This window comes from Eucyclogobius newberryi, unplaced genomic scaffold, assembly GCF_026437365.1.
Source record: "Eucyclogobius newberryi isolate DKJ021-1_F unplaced genomic scaffold, fEucNew1.0.hap1 SCAF_12, whole genome shotgun sequence".
Classification (NCBI taxonomy): domain Eukaryota; kingdom Metazoa; phylum Chordata; class Actinopteri; order Gobiiformes; family Gobiidae; genus Eucyclogobius; species Eucyclogobius newberryi.
In genome coordinates this window covers 14,836,880-14,852,855 of record NW_027315746.1, presented here as the reverse complement: position 1 = coordinate 14,852,855, position 15,976 = coordinate 14,836,880, and the positions used below count along the sequence as shown (strand labels likewise).

The window sequence follows — 15,976 nt, the reverse complement described above, 5'->3', positions numbered from 1 at the left end:
CAGCGACTGCATCACTGCAGCCGCTGCACCGATCCACCTGTCGATCTCACGCTCCATCCTTCCCTCACTCGTGAACAAGACCCCGAGATACTTGAACTCCTCCACTTGGGGCAAGGACACCCCACCCACCTGAAGAGGGCAAGCCACATTTTTCCGGTCGAGAACCATGGCCTCGGATTTGGAGGTGCTGATTCTCATCCCAGCCGCTTCACACTCGGCTGCAAACCGTCCCAGTGCATGTTGCATGTCCGGGTTTGATGGAGCCATCAGGACAACATCGTCTGCAAACAGCAGAGATGAGATCCTGTGGTCCCCAAACCGGACACCCTCCGACCCTTGACTGCGCCTAGAAATTCTGTCCATAAAAATAATGAACAGAACCGGTGACAAAGTCCAACATGCACTGGGAACAGGTCTGACTTACTGCCGGCAATGCGAACACAGCTCCTGCTCCGGTCATACAGGGACCGGACAGCCCTGAGCAAAGGGCCCCGGACCCCGTACTCCCGGAGCACCCCCCAAAGGACACCCCGAGGGACACGGTCGAAAGCCTTCTCCAGATCCACAAAGCACATGTGGACTGGTTGGGCAAACTCCCATGAGCCCTCGAGCACCCGATGGAGGGTATAGAGCTGGTCCAGTGTTCCACGACCGGGACGAAAACCACTCTGTTCCTCCTGAATACGAGGTTCGACAATCGGTCGGATTCTCCCCTCAGTTCCCTTGAATTAACCTTACCCGGGAGGCTGAGGTGTGTGATCCCTCTGTAGAAGGAACACACCCTCCAGTCCTCCTTCTTGAACAGAGGGACCACCACCCCGGTCTGCCAGTCCAGAGGCTCTATCCCCTAACACTATGCGATGTTGCAGAGACGTGTCAGCTAAGACAGTCCTACAGCATCCAGTGACTTAATTTCATGTTGCCATGTTGCATAATGATCCTTGTCAGTTTGAGTATGCTTTTATGAAGCCAAGTACATCAAACGCTTCCTAATTAGGACACGGACTATGCACAGTAAAAGCTAATCAGTTGCCATTAGCTCTTCAAAGTCATTAATGGAAGCTACAGTTACCGGTATAGTATAGAGTATAGTCAGAGTGATTATTGGTGATCAGCAACATTTATAAAAAGATATTTTTTTAATAGTTATATTACCGGTGTGTAGTTTAAAGATTTTTATTACAGTTTCTAATATGCATTTATTTACCTTTCCGAGAAGTTCAGGTTTTGCCGAGACAAAATTTAGTAGAGTTTGTAGTCTCCTTAAGCTTCTGTTTGTTGCTTTCATCTTGTGACAAACAAGGCGAGGACTTCACATGATTCAAAGAAAGGGGAGGGCAACACGTGTATCAGGGACAAGCCCGATATCAAGTGACACTTATTTGCAGTCACTATGTCCTGGCTGTATTAGTGCTACACTATTTAACATTTAATTTATTTCACTCTTTTTTGTGTTAGTTATCATGAAGTTGTAACAGGAAACACGCTTTGTAGACATTTAATACTATTTTTTGTCTCTACAGATCTACATTACATGGATATTCTAGTCATTCCTACACTAAGTCTGGATAGAGATTCCTTTAAAGCAGTTACAATTTTCAAGTTCACAAGTTCAAACAGCGGCAGTTGTCTTTTCCAAAGAGTCGGTAAAATGATGCAGCTGTCGATGGAGTATTAAGGTCAGGGACTTTGAATTATCACTCAGCACCGCTCAGCCCACTGAGGTCTACCGCTTTTGTCCCACTCGGCTGTCATGGCATTGTTTCCTTTCCTTTGGCCTTGGGGACAAAGATAGCCCTGTGAAATTCTTGTCTGGGTTTTTTCTCCTTGGCTGGGACATCATGATGTAGCATAACAGGTGCAAAATATTGAAAGTACTGTTTCCATAGATGAATTTGATGAATTAGTTCCAAATACATTCTAGTGTTCTTTTAGTTCTATTCATGTTAATAGAAAACACAAAAAACATTGTCCTTATGGTGTGATAATTTGTCACTTGTTTTGTAACACTGCACTGTAGACTACACTAGGCTGTTTAGCAGAATAACAATAAGACATAATAAGAAGACAGGTATATGTACATGGTCAGAGCAAATCAGATGACTAGAATAAGCAAATAACCCAATAATAATACCTGATTATTGATGTGTTTGCATGCACAAAAGAAAAGGATCATCAAAAACGTCAATTAATTAGTGGCTTTTAGAGTAACATTGAAGACAAAGTACAATGAATTTTGAAATAACTCTTTTAATCATTCTTTCATTTGCGATATTAGTTGGTCCTTTTTGCACAATTATCCATGTCAAAACCTGCACAGATGTGAAAAAATCTGCTTACTCACATAACACAACACAACAATTCGGATAACAATCTGATAACTGCAGGAATCAGATAATGATCAAATTGTTTTGTGCATGTAAACATAGCTTGTTTGTGCAAAGGTGTTCTTCAGCTTTCTATTGTCTGTGTGAGAGCCAGTGTGGTGTCTGTGAACATTAATGTGTTTGTTTATGCTTTCCACCAGCTAGTTTCCACTTCACACTATTTATTGTGTATTAGTGAGAAGAATTTCACATACTAGTAGGGGTGGGTAATTGACAAAGATGTCTCAATGTATTTTTTTGCTATCACAGAAATGTGTTAAAACATATCTTAAAGCAAAATAGTTGAACGTTAATTCTCAGTCAAATGGGAAATTTCAGAAATATCTCCTTATACCCTTATTTGAAAGTTGAAACATTTTATTTTTAAACAGCTCTTTTTCTTGTAGCATGTTCTCCTTTAAAAAGTTGCATATCTTAAACAATATTCACAACATTATTTCAAATTCTATATATTAGCCAACACTAGAGGCGAGGCAAATTTAGAAATAAAGCACAATTTATTCACAAGCAACCAATATCGCTTCACAAATATAAATATACAGTATAATAAACTACATTAGTTCACACAAATACTAGTTTTGAGGGCTGGCAAAACTTGTTTTTATTAGGTTGGACTGCAGACATTAAAACACATATGTGTGAATTAATTGTCTATTTCAGAGAAACATTGAAAACCTTGTCAACTTGTGGTCTTTACATTCTGTGTTTTTACACATAAATGTAATGTTTTATGTTGCCTTTTATTGCTTTATTAGTTCATCATAATGTTGTTAACTACAATGTTTTGAACCCTCACTGACATGACATGCAGCAGTTTTCAGGAAATATACGACTTATTGGTTTGCTCCAGTCACTGCATAATGTGGTGTTTACAGGTCCAGTGTTGACACTAGGGGGCAGTAGAGACTTCCTTGCCACAGACTGAAGATTTAACAGATCATTTTCATGTCCTAATCACAGGTTCTACAAATGAGATTTTACCCAAGTGTGTTTTACTGTACTTATGATATAGTTAATAGAACAGTTTTACTTTATTTTTTTTCATGAGGAAAAATAAACATAGGTAAAATGATAAATAGAGAATGCGGTACATCCTTTTCAATAAATGAAAAACAAGGTTGCACATTTTAAAATGATTTGCTTTATTCTACAGAACTACATTGGAGATGTAACCAAGTCCATGACCAAGTCACACATAACTTGAAGATGCATGGCAGAGTTTCACTCCTCATCCAGTCCTTTCTGTAACACAGAAAATGGAAAAAGAGACATGACTCCAGAGAGACTCCAGATACAGTGGATGCTGAGGTGTGCTTTAATGTTAACTATACTTAAAGAAAATGTTTTGTGCATTGAATATAAAACAACAATTATTATTGCCTGTATAAGTAATAAGAGTAATCTGTTCTCATTCATTAAGAATGTCCAATTATTGTGATAACATTGAATCATAGTAACAATTTGATCAAACTTTATAATATAATCAGTTTGTCTTGAGCCTAACATCAGATCTTGGAAGTGATTGGGTTTGGTCAGTACTGGATGGGACATCGACCGAAGCGGGCGGTACTAACTCAGTGTGGTGGTGTTGATTTATTTTCATTTGCAGGAACTCTTCTGATCAATGAACAAATGTTTGTAATGGACGTCATAAGGCGCTGGTACAGCTGGCAGCTCGGTGTAAACGCTCTCTCTTCTTTCTCACACTTATTGTGCTTTATCTACTATATTTTGTAAATATAGTTAGTATATTTTTTCTATTTTACTGTACGATAGGGACACGCGCTGGAATAGTTTTTTAATTCAACTGTTTTGGACTTTTTTCGGCTGGATTTGAGCGTTTTTCGTTGCGTTCGTTGTGTTGTTGTGACGTGAGCTAGCTCCGAGCGAGCCCACCAGCCCCCCCCCCCGCGCCCTCCGGCCGCGCTAAAGTACGGCGTGTCGTCGGTACACGTTTATATACACGTTTATATGAAAGAGGAACTTCACGAATGATCGGGACACGCACTGGAATCGCTTTAAATTAACTTGTTTTGACTTTATTCGGCTGGATTGAGTGTTTTCGTCGTGTCGTTGCGATGTGTCTTGGCTCCGGCCCCGCCCCCCGGCTCCGGCCCCGCCCCCCGGCCTGCGCCGTACCGCGTTTCCACAAAGGAGGAACTCATGAAACTGCAGAGAACAGTCGTCTTACCCGGAGATCGTCACGTTATCCCGTCGCAATTCTGACCTAACCTAATACTGATGTGCAATTCTGTCATATGTGCAATTGCTGTTGGAATTCATGTGCAATTCATGTGCAATTACTGTGAAATTCATGTGCAATCTATGTGCTGTCGTGACACATATTCATGTGCAATTACTGTCGGGATCACATGCAATGGTATTTATTTATTTATTTGTCTATGGGAGTTTTTATTTATTTATTTATAGGAGATCTTCTACTGAAAGTGTTTTTCAGACTTCCTATAAGTGATCTGTTCTTCTGTATCTACCTCTGTAGCTATCTGCGTTGCACCAATGAAATTTCCCCATGTGGGACAATAAAGGAATATCTTATCTTATCTTAAATACAATCTATGTTTTCATCTAAATATGTAAATATAGATTTACATATTTTTATTCAAGATTAATATCAGATACTAACACATTTGTTTTACTTTTTAAATTATTGAATTAACACTTTGCATCATTTTATTTAACCAGCAAAAATAACAAAAAAACAAAATAACCCCCTATATCAGAATAAAATAATCCTACACAAAACTCTGGTTTGATTTCTTTAAACAACGTTTTGAAAGAGTTATCTTGAGTTATGTCGAAGTGAAAGCTGTGTGAGTACCTTTGATCCAACGTCACGGCTCTTGGCGCGCAGCTTGTTGACCTGAGACTCTGCGATGTCAGCTCGCTCCTCTGCCTCGTCCAGCTCATGTTGGATCTTACGGAACTTGCTCAGATGTGTGTTAGCCTGCTCTTCCTAGAAATGAAACAAGCAGGAACAACTCACTGCACAGCTGTATCTCATGAACATGTATCATTAAAAAATGTCTTTTGGGGGTTTTGTTTGTATTTGTTGTATTATATTTTACGTACAGCCTCCTCAGCAGCTCTCTTGTAGGCTTTAACTTTCAGCTGCAGTTTGTCAACCAAGTCTTGCAGACGTGCAACGTTCTTGCGGTCTTCTTCAGTCTGGTACAACAGTGAAATTGTTTATTGGTAAATTAGTTAATAAGAGTTAAGTAAATAGATTTGTTAAAATTACCTGATAGGTAAGTTCTTTGATGCGGCGTTCATATTTACGAATGCCCTTCACAGTTTCAACACTTTTCTTCTGCTCTGACTCAATCTCATTTTCAAGCTCCCTCACCTTAAAAGTGACAAGGAATTGTAATCTTAGTAACATTTTATCACAAACAATTAATACATTTCTTCTGTTGCCATAGTGACTTTTAAATGACTACAAGTTATTAAAAATGTATATGATGTACTACATACTCTGGCTTCCAGTTTCTGCACTTGCTTCTTGCCTCCCTTCAGTGCGATCTGCTCTGCCTCATCCAGACGGTGCTGCAGGTCTTTGATGGTCTGCTCCATGTTCTTCTTCATGCGCTCCAGGTGAGCACTGGTGTCCTGCTCTTTCTTCAGCTCCTCTGCCATCATGGCTGCATCCGTGATCGCTTTCTTGGCCTTCTCCTCCGCGTTTCTGCACTCCTGCACTGCCTCCTCCACTTCAGTCTGAAGCTGGGATGTATCAGCCTCCAGCTTCTTCTTTTGGTTAATCAGGCCTGTATTCTATGAATCAAGCACAAATTAAATTGTCTTAAACATTTTGTATTGTATCTATTTGTTGTCTGCCTATGAGATAGGAGATAGTAAGAGAATAAGTAAAGCCAAACTACTTAAGTTCTCTGACTTCACATGAATGATGCAGTTCATTATGCAGCTTCATCAGTTAAATATAGGCATTCATCCCACTTTCTCATTTCATTTTACCTGTGAGTGGAGTAGTTGGACCCTCTCACTGACATCCAGCAGTTCTTGTTCAGCAAGTTTCCGACTGCGCTCAGTTTGATCCAGAGCAGCTCTTAGTTCCTCAAGTTCGGCCAGTAGCAAATTGTTGCGTCTTTCCACAATGGCATAGTTTTCCTTAAGATCATCATTAGCACGAACTGAGTCATCCAGCTGGATTTGGCAATCCTGCATGTGAAGAAAAAAATAAATCAAAATAACATAACATTTACTTATTAATTTAAACACATAAAAAGCTATTATATACCTTAAGGTGAGCATGAACTGATTTGAGTTGTTTCTGGGCTTCAGCTGCCTGTCTGTTGGCTTGGCTGAGCTGGATCTCCATCTCATTGAGGTCTCCCTCCATTTTCTTCTTCAGACGAAGAGCTTCATTTCTGCTACGAGACTCAGCTTCAAGAGAACTCTGAAGTGTATCAATCATCCTTTGGAGGTTTCTCTTGGTTTGCTCCATTTCTTCATCCTTCTCAGCCAGTTTACGCTCAATTTCAGCTTTTATCTGATTGAACTCAAGCTGGGCCCTTAGAATCTTTCCCTCCTCGTGCTCCAGAGATGCCTGAGAGATAACAGTTGATAGATGTGTAAAGCTTGGAGACAATAGAGATTACTTGTGAAAGTTAAATCTTACCTCAGCTTCTTCTAAAGCTGACTGGATCTCACCCTTTTCTTGATCTAGTTGTTTTCGCAATTTCTCCAGTTCATGAATGCTCTTTCCTGACTCACCAAGCTGTTCCGTCAGGTCAGAAATCTCCTCTGTGAAAGAGAAGCATAGCAATATATTCCTGCAAAACTAGTCCAAAGCAATGTCCAAATGGCTATTGAGTTACCTTGCAAGTTCTTGTTCTCTCTCTTCATGGTCTCGAGATGATCCAAAGCTTCTTCATAGGAGTTCTTTAGTTTGAAAAGCTCAGTGCTCAAAGCTCTTGCCTCTTTCTGAGAGCTCTCCAGCTCTGCCTGAGACTCCTCATACTTTTGTTTCCACTCTGACAAGATCTAATAATACAAAGTACAACAATATTCAGGTAAATAAGGATATTTATTTTTAATGAATTTGATTATGGTAACCAACTAAACAATGCTTACTTTATCAAAGTTTCTTTGTTTCTTGTCCAGAGCTGCTGCAGCCGCATTAGACCTCTCCACGTCCACCATGAGATCTTCAATCTCATTCTGGAGTCTGTGTTTGGTCTTCTCCAGAGAGGAGCACTTGGCATTAACTGCTTCCACAGCCTCCTCGGCATCTTGGAGACGCTGAGCCAACTTCTTCCTTTGTAAACAATGGACAATATTTCATGTCCTATTGGTGTTCTGATTTCAATTATAATAGTATTCATAAGATCACTAGCTGCCCAGTCATCAAACAGACAAACTTTGTGTTCGTCTTAAATTTTAAAAGGAACATAACACAAACAAAAAGCTGATCTGACAGATGCTCAATATTCATAGAAAATACTATTATGAACACACAGCATTTTCAATGCTGACTTACTTAGCCTCCTCCAGTTCCTCAGTCCTCTGGATGGCATCAGTTTCGTACTTTGTTCTCCACTGTGCCACTTCTGAGTTTGCTTTGGACATACTTCGCTGCAGCTCAGCCTTGGCCTCCTGCTCCTCTTCATACTGCTCTCTGAGCAGGTCACAGTCATGGCGAGAAGACTGCACTGCATGAGCTAATGCATTCTTTGCCTAAACATTACATAAATGTCAATACCACCTTTCAACACTTACTCATCACTGCTACTATCCTCTAGTTCTCACTTTGCTCTCCTCTTCCAGCTGACGTTTTAGATCCTCAACCTGCTGTGTGTATGATATTTTTCCTCTGGTCAGTTGAGACACAAGGGATTCCTTTTCCTCTAGTTGCCTTGAAAACTCACCTTTTAGAAAAGAATGTATAGAATGTATAATGTTTGTTTATAAACTAGTGTACATTTCACACACAGCTTGACAAAAGTCCATTACCATTCTCAGTTTGAAGCTTTGCCTTTTGCATGTTAAAGTCATTGATGTAGCGTTGAGATTCTTCATATTTTGCCTTGTACTCATTCATTTGGTCTTCCAGAGACCGGCAAGTTTTTTCCAGATTGGTCTGAAAAGTTATATTTGCATAAATTAAACTGTATCCGGCTAAAATGTGAACATATTTTTATTGACGTTTTGTTTAAGTTACCCACTTTTGTCTTTGCAAAATGTTCCATATTGGAGACCACATCATCAAGTTCCAGTCGAAGTTCACTCTTCTCCTTCTCTAGTTTCTGCTTGACTCTCTGGAGGTTATCGATCTGCTCTCCCAGGTCAGACACACTGTCAGCTTGTTTCTTCCTGAGAGTGGCAGCAGTGGCTTCATGCTGCAGAGTGGCCTCTTCCAGGTCCCTCCGCAGTTTCTGAAACTCAGCCTCCCTTTTCTTGTTCATCTCAATTTGGACAGATGTTGCTCCACCAGCCTCCTCCAGTCTCTCACTGATCTCCTCCAGTTCTCTGGCTAGATCCGCTCTCTGCTTCTCCACTTTGGCTCGAGCAGCTCGCTCTGCTTCAAGCTCCTCTTCCAGCTCTTCAATGCGGGCCTAAAGTGACAGACATGTTAATATTTTGATGTCTTTGTTTCCATATCAAGATCAGTAAATATTGGCCATTATTCATTCTATACCTGTAGCTCTTTTAGTTTCTTTTGAAGTTGAATACCAATTGCCTGCTCATCTTCAATTTTACTGTTGAGCTGACTAACTTCAAAGTCTTTCCTGAAAAGACACAAATTAAAACATACAATCTTTACTCAAAACCAGTGTGCTTCTATATAATTTTGTCGCTTACTTTTTCAGATGTTCTTCCAGTTGTTGTTTGTCATTTTCTAAGTCCATTAGACTTTCCTGAGTCATTTTTAAGTCTCCTTCCAGCTTTCTCTTGGCTCTTTCTAGATCCATACGAATTTTTTTCTCTTGTTCCAGTGATCCTTCAAGCTAGAATGTACAGAACAGATGGGCGCATTTATTTTCCGCAGACATTTAAAGAGTAAATTAACTGTTGATATGTGCAGAGGTGGGTACTATTGATAAATGTACGTTCCATTATATTTTTTAATGGTTATTAATCACATTAAAGTATTATTATTTGCTAAAAATATGATATGATTACCAGTCATGTTTTTAGCTGCTCTAACCTCTATGAATAACGGTCTAATGATGACAATAGCTTCTTGAGATTATTTTGATCACATTGGTTTTCTTTACTTTACATTTTGCCCACCTCTGCATGTGTCACCACTTACATCATCCACTTGTTGCTCCAGCTTTGCCTTAGCTTTGGTCAGAGTGTTGACTTTGTCTTCCTCACTCTGCAGGTCATCCAGTGTTTGCTGATGAGCTTCCTGTAAGGCTTTCTTCTCTTTAGTCAGTTTGGCTATGATTTCATCCAGTGCAGCCATTTCTTCAACCAGGTTTTTGACCTACACATTATACAATGTACAAAATAATGAATGTTATTAATGTAGAATGAATCCAAGCGAATAAATTAAAAAAGCACCTTGTTCTCAGTGGCGTGTTTTTCTTTCTCCACTTTAGCCAGAGTTAGCTCTAGGTCATCGATGTCTTTCTTCAGCTCAGAGCACTCATCCTCCAGCTTCCTTTTCTTTGCTGTGAGCTCTGCATTCATCTCCTCTTCATCTTCCAACCTCTCAGACAGTTCTTTGGCTTTTGCCTCCATTTGGATTTTGTGTTTTATCAGTCCCTCACACCTCTCTTCTGCATCAGCAAGATTGTCTTGCTCCTAAATTAGTTTACAGTTACAGTGTGTTGTTGTTGTTGTTGTTGTTGTTGTTGATGTGTTTATTTTTTAAATTTAGTTTTTTCTGTTACTTTACATACCGCTTGTACTTGAAGTTGCAGATCGTTCTTCTCTTGGAGAAATGAAACCATTTTCTCCTCTAGTTCCTTTCTGCGAGCTTCTGACTTTGCATAAGCCTCTTTGAGCTTCAAAAATTCTTCTTTCATATTTGCCATCTCTTTTTCAGCTTCTGCCGATCTCAGAAGAGGTTTGATCTTAAAGTAGAGCTTCATCCAGGGCCAATTCTTGACTCCCATGAAGGCACGGATGTTCCACTGGATCACCAACAAGGCATCCCTGTTCAAATTCAATGTTACTTATTAATTAACATCTGTTTTAAATTAGCTAAACAAGTTTTAAACAATATAACCACAATGTGAATGAAGTGAATTTTATTACGTATATAATATTCCAAGAATCACTATATTAAAGGCGCAATGGACGATTTTTGGGCGATTTGAGAACGCAGGTGGAAGTGCGCATGCGCACTCCCCCGTGCGGACTGATACAACACACAGGTGCGTTTGTTTATTAGCGCGACGGATCGCATCTCCGTAGATTTACGTCTTCTTCTGAGTCAGCTCGAACTGTCTTTCTCCGTCTTCATTTTGTCCCGTACACTGAGGGAACTATATTATGATAGATCAATGCGCTTAGAGACGCGGAAATGTGGGACGAGCCGCACGTGGCTGCAGGTGAGCGGTAGGTGCGTTTTATGATTGATACGTGGCAGGACTAATCGGCAGTCCACGCCACGAGGAAAAAAAGACTCAGATTTGGGCCAAAAAAATCGTCCATTCAACCTTTAACCCTTTTACCTTCTTTCTACAATCTTTTGGAATTCGACTCTTGCCAACAATCCTCGAGCTCTTGATTGGATTCCTGTTATAATCAGGGACAATCTGTCATCTCTCATTTCCTCTAATTGTCCAAGGAGGCCAGCTTTAAAGAACACCTTTGAAAGTTCAAAATGACATTTTCTCAGCTCACCTTTTAATTTTTACACCACAGTGAGATTAAAAACACAATAGGCATTTCATATTATACCTTGGTGTGGCCAAACTTGTATTGACTATGGTCAACATCAAGAGACCCAAGAAGTCTTTCAGCTCCCTTTCTGCTGTCCATGAACTGACCCTCAGGTATGGCAGCAGGATTTAGGATTCGATATCTACAGGTGTTTTACACAATGAATTATCAATTCTGCCATCAAAAAATGTAAGTGTTTCTGTAAAATGATTAATACCTCTGCTTAAAGTCTCCATAGAGGATCCTGTTGGGGAATCCTTTCCTGCAGATCCTGATGCCCTCCAGCACACCATTACAGCGCAGCTGGTGCATCACCAGAGGGTTCTCCATGGCCCCAGGAGTCTTGGTCTCATTGGGGATGATGCAGCGCACAAAGTGAGGGTGAGTGGACCTCAGGTTGGTCATCAACTTGTTCAGATTCTCCTGTTGATGAAACAAATATTCATTTTTGTTTTATCGACTTTTTAAATAGATGTTTATAATGCATTTTCTTTTCCTACCCTGTGTAATGCTGACACAGTCTGAAAGGATGATCCTTTCTTTTTTGCACCTTTTCCTTTTGCAGATTCTTTGAATCACAATGAATAGAGTTATTCATTTTACCTTATTTCCTATATAAAATACCTATTAAAAAAAACACTCAAAATATAGTTATGTTTGAATACAAACCAGTGTCTGATCCGGCGTAATTTGCAAAAAGCACAGAAAGCAGCTTTAGGTTAGACTTCTGGAAAAGTCCCACAACAGTCTCATTCAGAGGGTCCTTGTTCTTCACCAGCCAGTTGTTGATATTATAATCCACTGTCCCAGCATAATGAACCAGTGCAAAATGTGCCTCTGGTCTCCCTTTGATGATCCTGGGCTTTTGGAAGTTGTTGGATTTTCCCAGGTGATTGTCATAAAGCTTTGCTTTAAATGTGGCATCACTGGCTTTTGGAAACATGCACTCCTCTTCAAGGATGGACATGATACCCATGGGCTGGGGAGAATAGATATGTTTAAGTTAGATTGAAAAGTAAACAAGAAATCTAGCTAACTTACCTTTTCAATCAGGTCAATACAGGCCTGTAAATCCATGCCAAAGTCTATGAAGGTCCATTCTATGCCCTCTTTCTTGTACTCTTCCTGCTCCAGTACAAACATGTGGTGGTTGAAAAACTGTTGCAGTTTTTCATTTGTGAAGTTGATGCACATCTGCTCAAAGGTGTTGAACTGCAAGAAATAACATTGTTATAAACTACCTCACATGACACATTTTTGTCAGTTACTTTAACAAAGCATCTACCCGTATGAGAGATAAGAAAGTGGACATAAGGTGTTAGGAGCCAGTCAAGTTTTTGCTACTGTGACAAAAAAAAATCTTCCAAAAAGTGATATATTTGAGGCCGATGAATAGCATCTTATTTATCACAAAGCCCAATAGGCTACATTGCATGAAAATGTATAATATTGTTTCCATTTGGAAACAGTGTGACAGAAGATAATTGACAGAAGATAAAAGCTGTTATTGTAGCAGTACATCCTCATTTAAACATTGCAGAATCAAAATACTATTTACATGCTTAGTTATTTGCTAGTTTTCAATTTAGCTACATCTTGATAAATAAATCTCACATACATCAAAAATTTCAAACCCCGCGATGTCCAGTACACCTATGAAGTACTGACGAGGCTGCTTTGTGTCCAAGGATTGGTTAATCCTTATTACCATCCACAGAAACATCTTCTCATACACTGACTTAGAGAGTGCCCCAATGGAATAGGACACCTATAAAACAGACATGTGCACATATTTATACCCATTTTTGCTGCGCGATAAAATTTTGCAACGTTCAAATATTTGTACTTATATACCTGCTGGACATTCTGTCCTTTGGTGACCCACTCGTTTCCAACTTTAACTCTTGGATGACAAAGACCTTTAATGAGGTCAGCAGAGTTCAATCCCATCAGATAAGCTACTTTGTCAGCAACTGTAAAATATAGATATTTTATGAAATGTGACAATTGTAACTCATGTTTTATGAACCTAACCTTCAGTTCCGTCTGCCTCTGCTTGCTCCTCGCGTTGCTTCTGTTTGAACTTCATGTTTCCATAATGCATAATGGCCCCTGTCATCTTGTAAATACCATTCTTTTCTTCTTGAGTGAAGCCCAGCACATCAAAGGCATCCTAAAACAGAAGAGATTACTTTATTTAATTCCATGTGTTTTTGAAGCTATCATCTCATAGTGATTGACAGAAGCGGTTGAGTGGCTAAAATAGAAGGTCATAACTGAGCCCCAGGGATCATAAATTAACCCTGGGCTGACATTTGACTGAAATGATTTTTAATCCTGGCTATTTAAATCCTTATTTATTGTGTATGACTTAGAATCCTACTCCATGGCAAATTTCCATTACAGCCATGCTCTAGTAGTAAAACATATTCAAGTCCACATATAATATCTGAATAGAAATCTGAAAGAAAAAACATTAATTAATTTTGAACGTTCATATCTCCACTCACATCAGTTGCCATTAGCTCCTCAGCATCATTGATGGAGGCTACAGTGGTCTCTCCTTGCGAGATGAAGGCGTAGTCATAGGGATTATTGGTGATCAGCAGCATTTCTATGAAAAATGTATCATTATTTTGTTCTGTACAATTTAAGATTAGTTTCACTTTTTTCTCTGATTTACCAAGCAACTCTGGCTTTTTCTGAGAGAGAATTTGATAGAAGATATGATAATCTCTTTCAGCTTTAAGCTGAAAAGTGACTCTGGACTTTTCCAGCAAATCTGTGAAGAGTTACAGTTGAATTTGTAAATGGCATTCATGCACAATGATGATAAAAAGAATAATTTAAAAAAATATATATATATACATATATATATATATATATATATATATATATATATATATATATATATATATATATATATATATAAGATCTTACATGTTTCAATATCAGCTGATGCTAGTTTTCCACTCGCAGCAAAGTGAATACGAATAAATTTGCCCTGAAAATGTATATATTAATAATTATTATTAAAGCTCTTCAAATCAACAAATAATCATCAAATTAAAACATACAAATCTGGAGGAGTTATCATTTCTGATGGTCTTGGCATTTCCAAAGGCCTCCAGAGCAGGGTTAGCTTGAATGATTTGATCCTCCAGTGTTCCCTGTAAAAACAAGCCCGACCGTGAGTTAACAGAAATACAGTTGTGTCCATGGGTTGTACTATATTCACTGTATGAAGTCACCTTTTTTTCTGAGCCTGCATCTTTCTTCCCACCTGCAGCTGCTATACTGGCAAAGTACTGTATGACTCTTTTAGTGTTAACAGTCTTTCCTGCACCAGATTCTCCACTAGGGAAACATTTATATATTCAACTTAACCATCATATAACAAAAATAACATAGCAGGAAGACTTGGATGCATTTAAATTACAGTATAGTATATGTGATTAATTTATATAGTATTCATTATTGGAAATAAGTACTCACGTTATAAGAATAGACTGATTTTCTCTGTCTGAAAATATAGAATTAAAGAAATACCATTTAGTTTTCATAAATACATTATAGTAATCATAATTGATTGAGTTTGAATATACTGTATCTACTATTATTTATATATATATATATATATATTATACACACATGTTACACACACATACGTTATATATATATACGCACACACACACACACACACGCACACACACACACACACACACACACACGCACAGACACACACACACACACACACAGACACACACACACACACACACACACACAGAGAGAGTTTAAAAACCAGTACAATAAATATTAGAAAATACGAAAATAATAACACAGTGCTTACTTACCAGTTAACATGTACTGGTATGCATTGTCAGAGATGGAGAAGATATGAGGAGGAGCTTCACTCCTCTTCTTTCCTCTGTAGGCACCAACCACTTCTTGGTTGTAAACTGGCAGCCACTTGTAGGGGTTGATAGTCACACAGAACAATCCAGAATAGGTCTGTCAAATTTAGAGAAATACTGCAGTGAAGACTGTACTCTTACTAGCATCTCAGCACACTGGAAATATTCTCACATAGATCATCCATGCAGCATAACGCTCTTTGAGGTTAAACAGCACAGCAGGTTCATGGAGGAAGGTGAACATTGCCATGTCTTCAATTTTATCAAACTTTGGCGGGTTCTGGGGGTGTACGTCACAGTCCTTCACTGTTACGGTCTGCAAACAAAAATATATCATGCAAATATTATTATTTTTCCTTTTCAATAATAACTTAAATGTGTCAAGCTTAGCTCTTAAACATATCATTTAAATTATCAAAGCACATAGAATTATGTTTTGAAGACTTTACTTAGTTAGATACCTCATTTCACACATTATTTCATCAAGAATGATGCTGACTAACCTTCCCCCTCTCAGTTTGAGCAGTGACTTTGTCTCCCTCTCGACTGGTGATGGATGCTTTGACAAACTCCTCATCTGTATCAGGGACAAAACATTCTTTCTTCATGTCAAATACACGCGTTTGGGCCTCCAGACGTTCCCTGTCCGACTTCCTCAGGTATGGGGCTGCTGCCCCAAACTCTGACATGGCAGCATCACCCATTATTCGCGCTGTATAAAATATATTAATGTTGTAGTCACTGTTGCTTTAACTATTATTTAAAGCAAATCAGACACTTACTTCCCTTGGCAGTGCCTAC

General features: G+C 39.0%; 1 protein-coding gene across 2 annotated transcripts; it reads right to left on the bottom strand.

The window, feature by feature from the left end:
- Positions 1 to 3,505: 3,505 nt before the first annotated feature.
- LOC140356155 (myosin-7-like) lies at positions 3,506 to 15,976 on the bottom strand. Of its 2 annotated transcripts, XM_072440932.1 has the most exons (38): positions 15,958 to 15,976; positions 15,679 to 15,887; positions 15,348 to 15,491; positions 15,116 to 15,272; positions 14,757 to 14,784; positions 14,513 to 14,618; positions 14,339 to 14,431; positions 14,202 to 14,265; positions 13,945 to 14,043; positions 13,772 to 13,875; positions 13,296 to 13,434; positions 13,116 to 13,234; positions 12,880 to 13,029; positions 12,303 to 12,473; positions 11,931 to 12,240; positions 11,762 to 11,829; positions 11,479 to 11,684; positions 11,280 to 11,403; positions 11,051 to 11,187; positions 10,274 to 10,529; positions 9,933 to 10,175; positions 9,679 to 9,855; positions 9,225 to 9,370; positions 9,061 to 9,151; positions 8,588 to 8,977; positions 8,376 to 8,502; positions 8,172 to 8,290; positions 7,903 to 8,099; positions 7,497 to 7,680; positions 7,241 to 7,406; positions 7,042 to 7,166; positions 6,661 to 6,969; positions 6,378 to 6,581; positions 5,880 to 6,176; positions 5,647 to 5,751; positions 5,478 to 5,573; positions 5,227 to 5,361; positions 3,506 to 3,629 (listed from the first exon to the last, which is right to left on the bottom strand). In XM_072440932.1, the coding sequence occupies exons 2-38, from the start codon at positions 15,877 to 15,879 to the stop codon at positions 3,609 to 3,611; spliced, it is 5,808 nt and encodes a 1,935-aa protein (XP_072297033.1). In that variant the 5' UTR covers positions 15,880 to 15,887; positions 15,958 to 15,976; the 3' UTR covers positions 3,506 to 3,608. The 2 variants fall into 2 exon arrangements, with proteins under 2 accessions (XP_072297033.1, XP_072297032.1); XM_072440931.1 differs by having other exon boundaries at positions 14,339 to 14,618.

What these genes read in the sequence shown, in the direction of transcription:
- LOC140356155 (XM_072440931.1), bottom strand. Translation starts at nt 15,879, where the DNA reads ATGGGTGATGCTGCCATGTCAGAGTTTGGGGCAGCAGCCCCATACCTG. An exon ending in AGGAGCTAATGGCAACTGAT is followed by an intron (nt 13,435 to 13,771) that starts GTGAGTGGAGAT and finishes CTTCTGTTTTAG; the next exon opens with GATGCCTTTGATGTGCTGGG. An exon ending in AACAAAGAAACTTTGATAAA is followed by an intron (nt 7,407 to 7,496) that starts GTAAGCATTGTT and finishes TTGTATTATTAG; the next exon opens with ATCTTGTCAGAGTGGAAACA.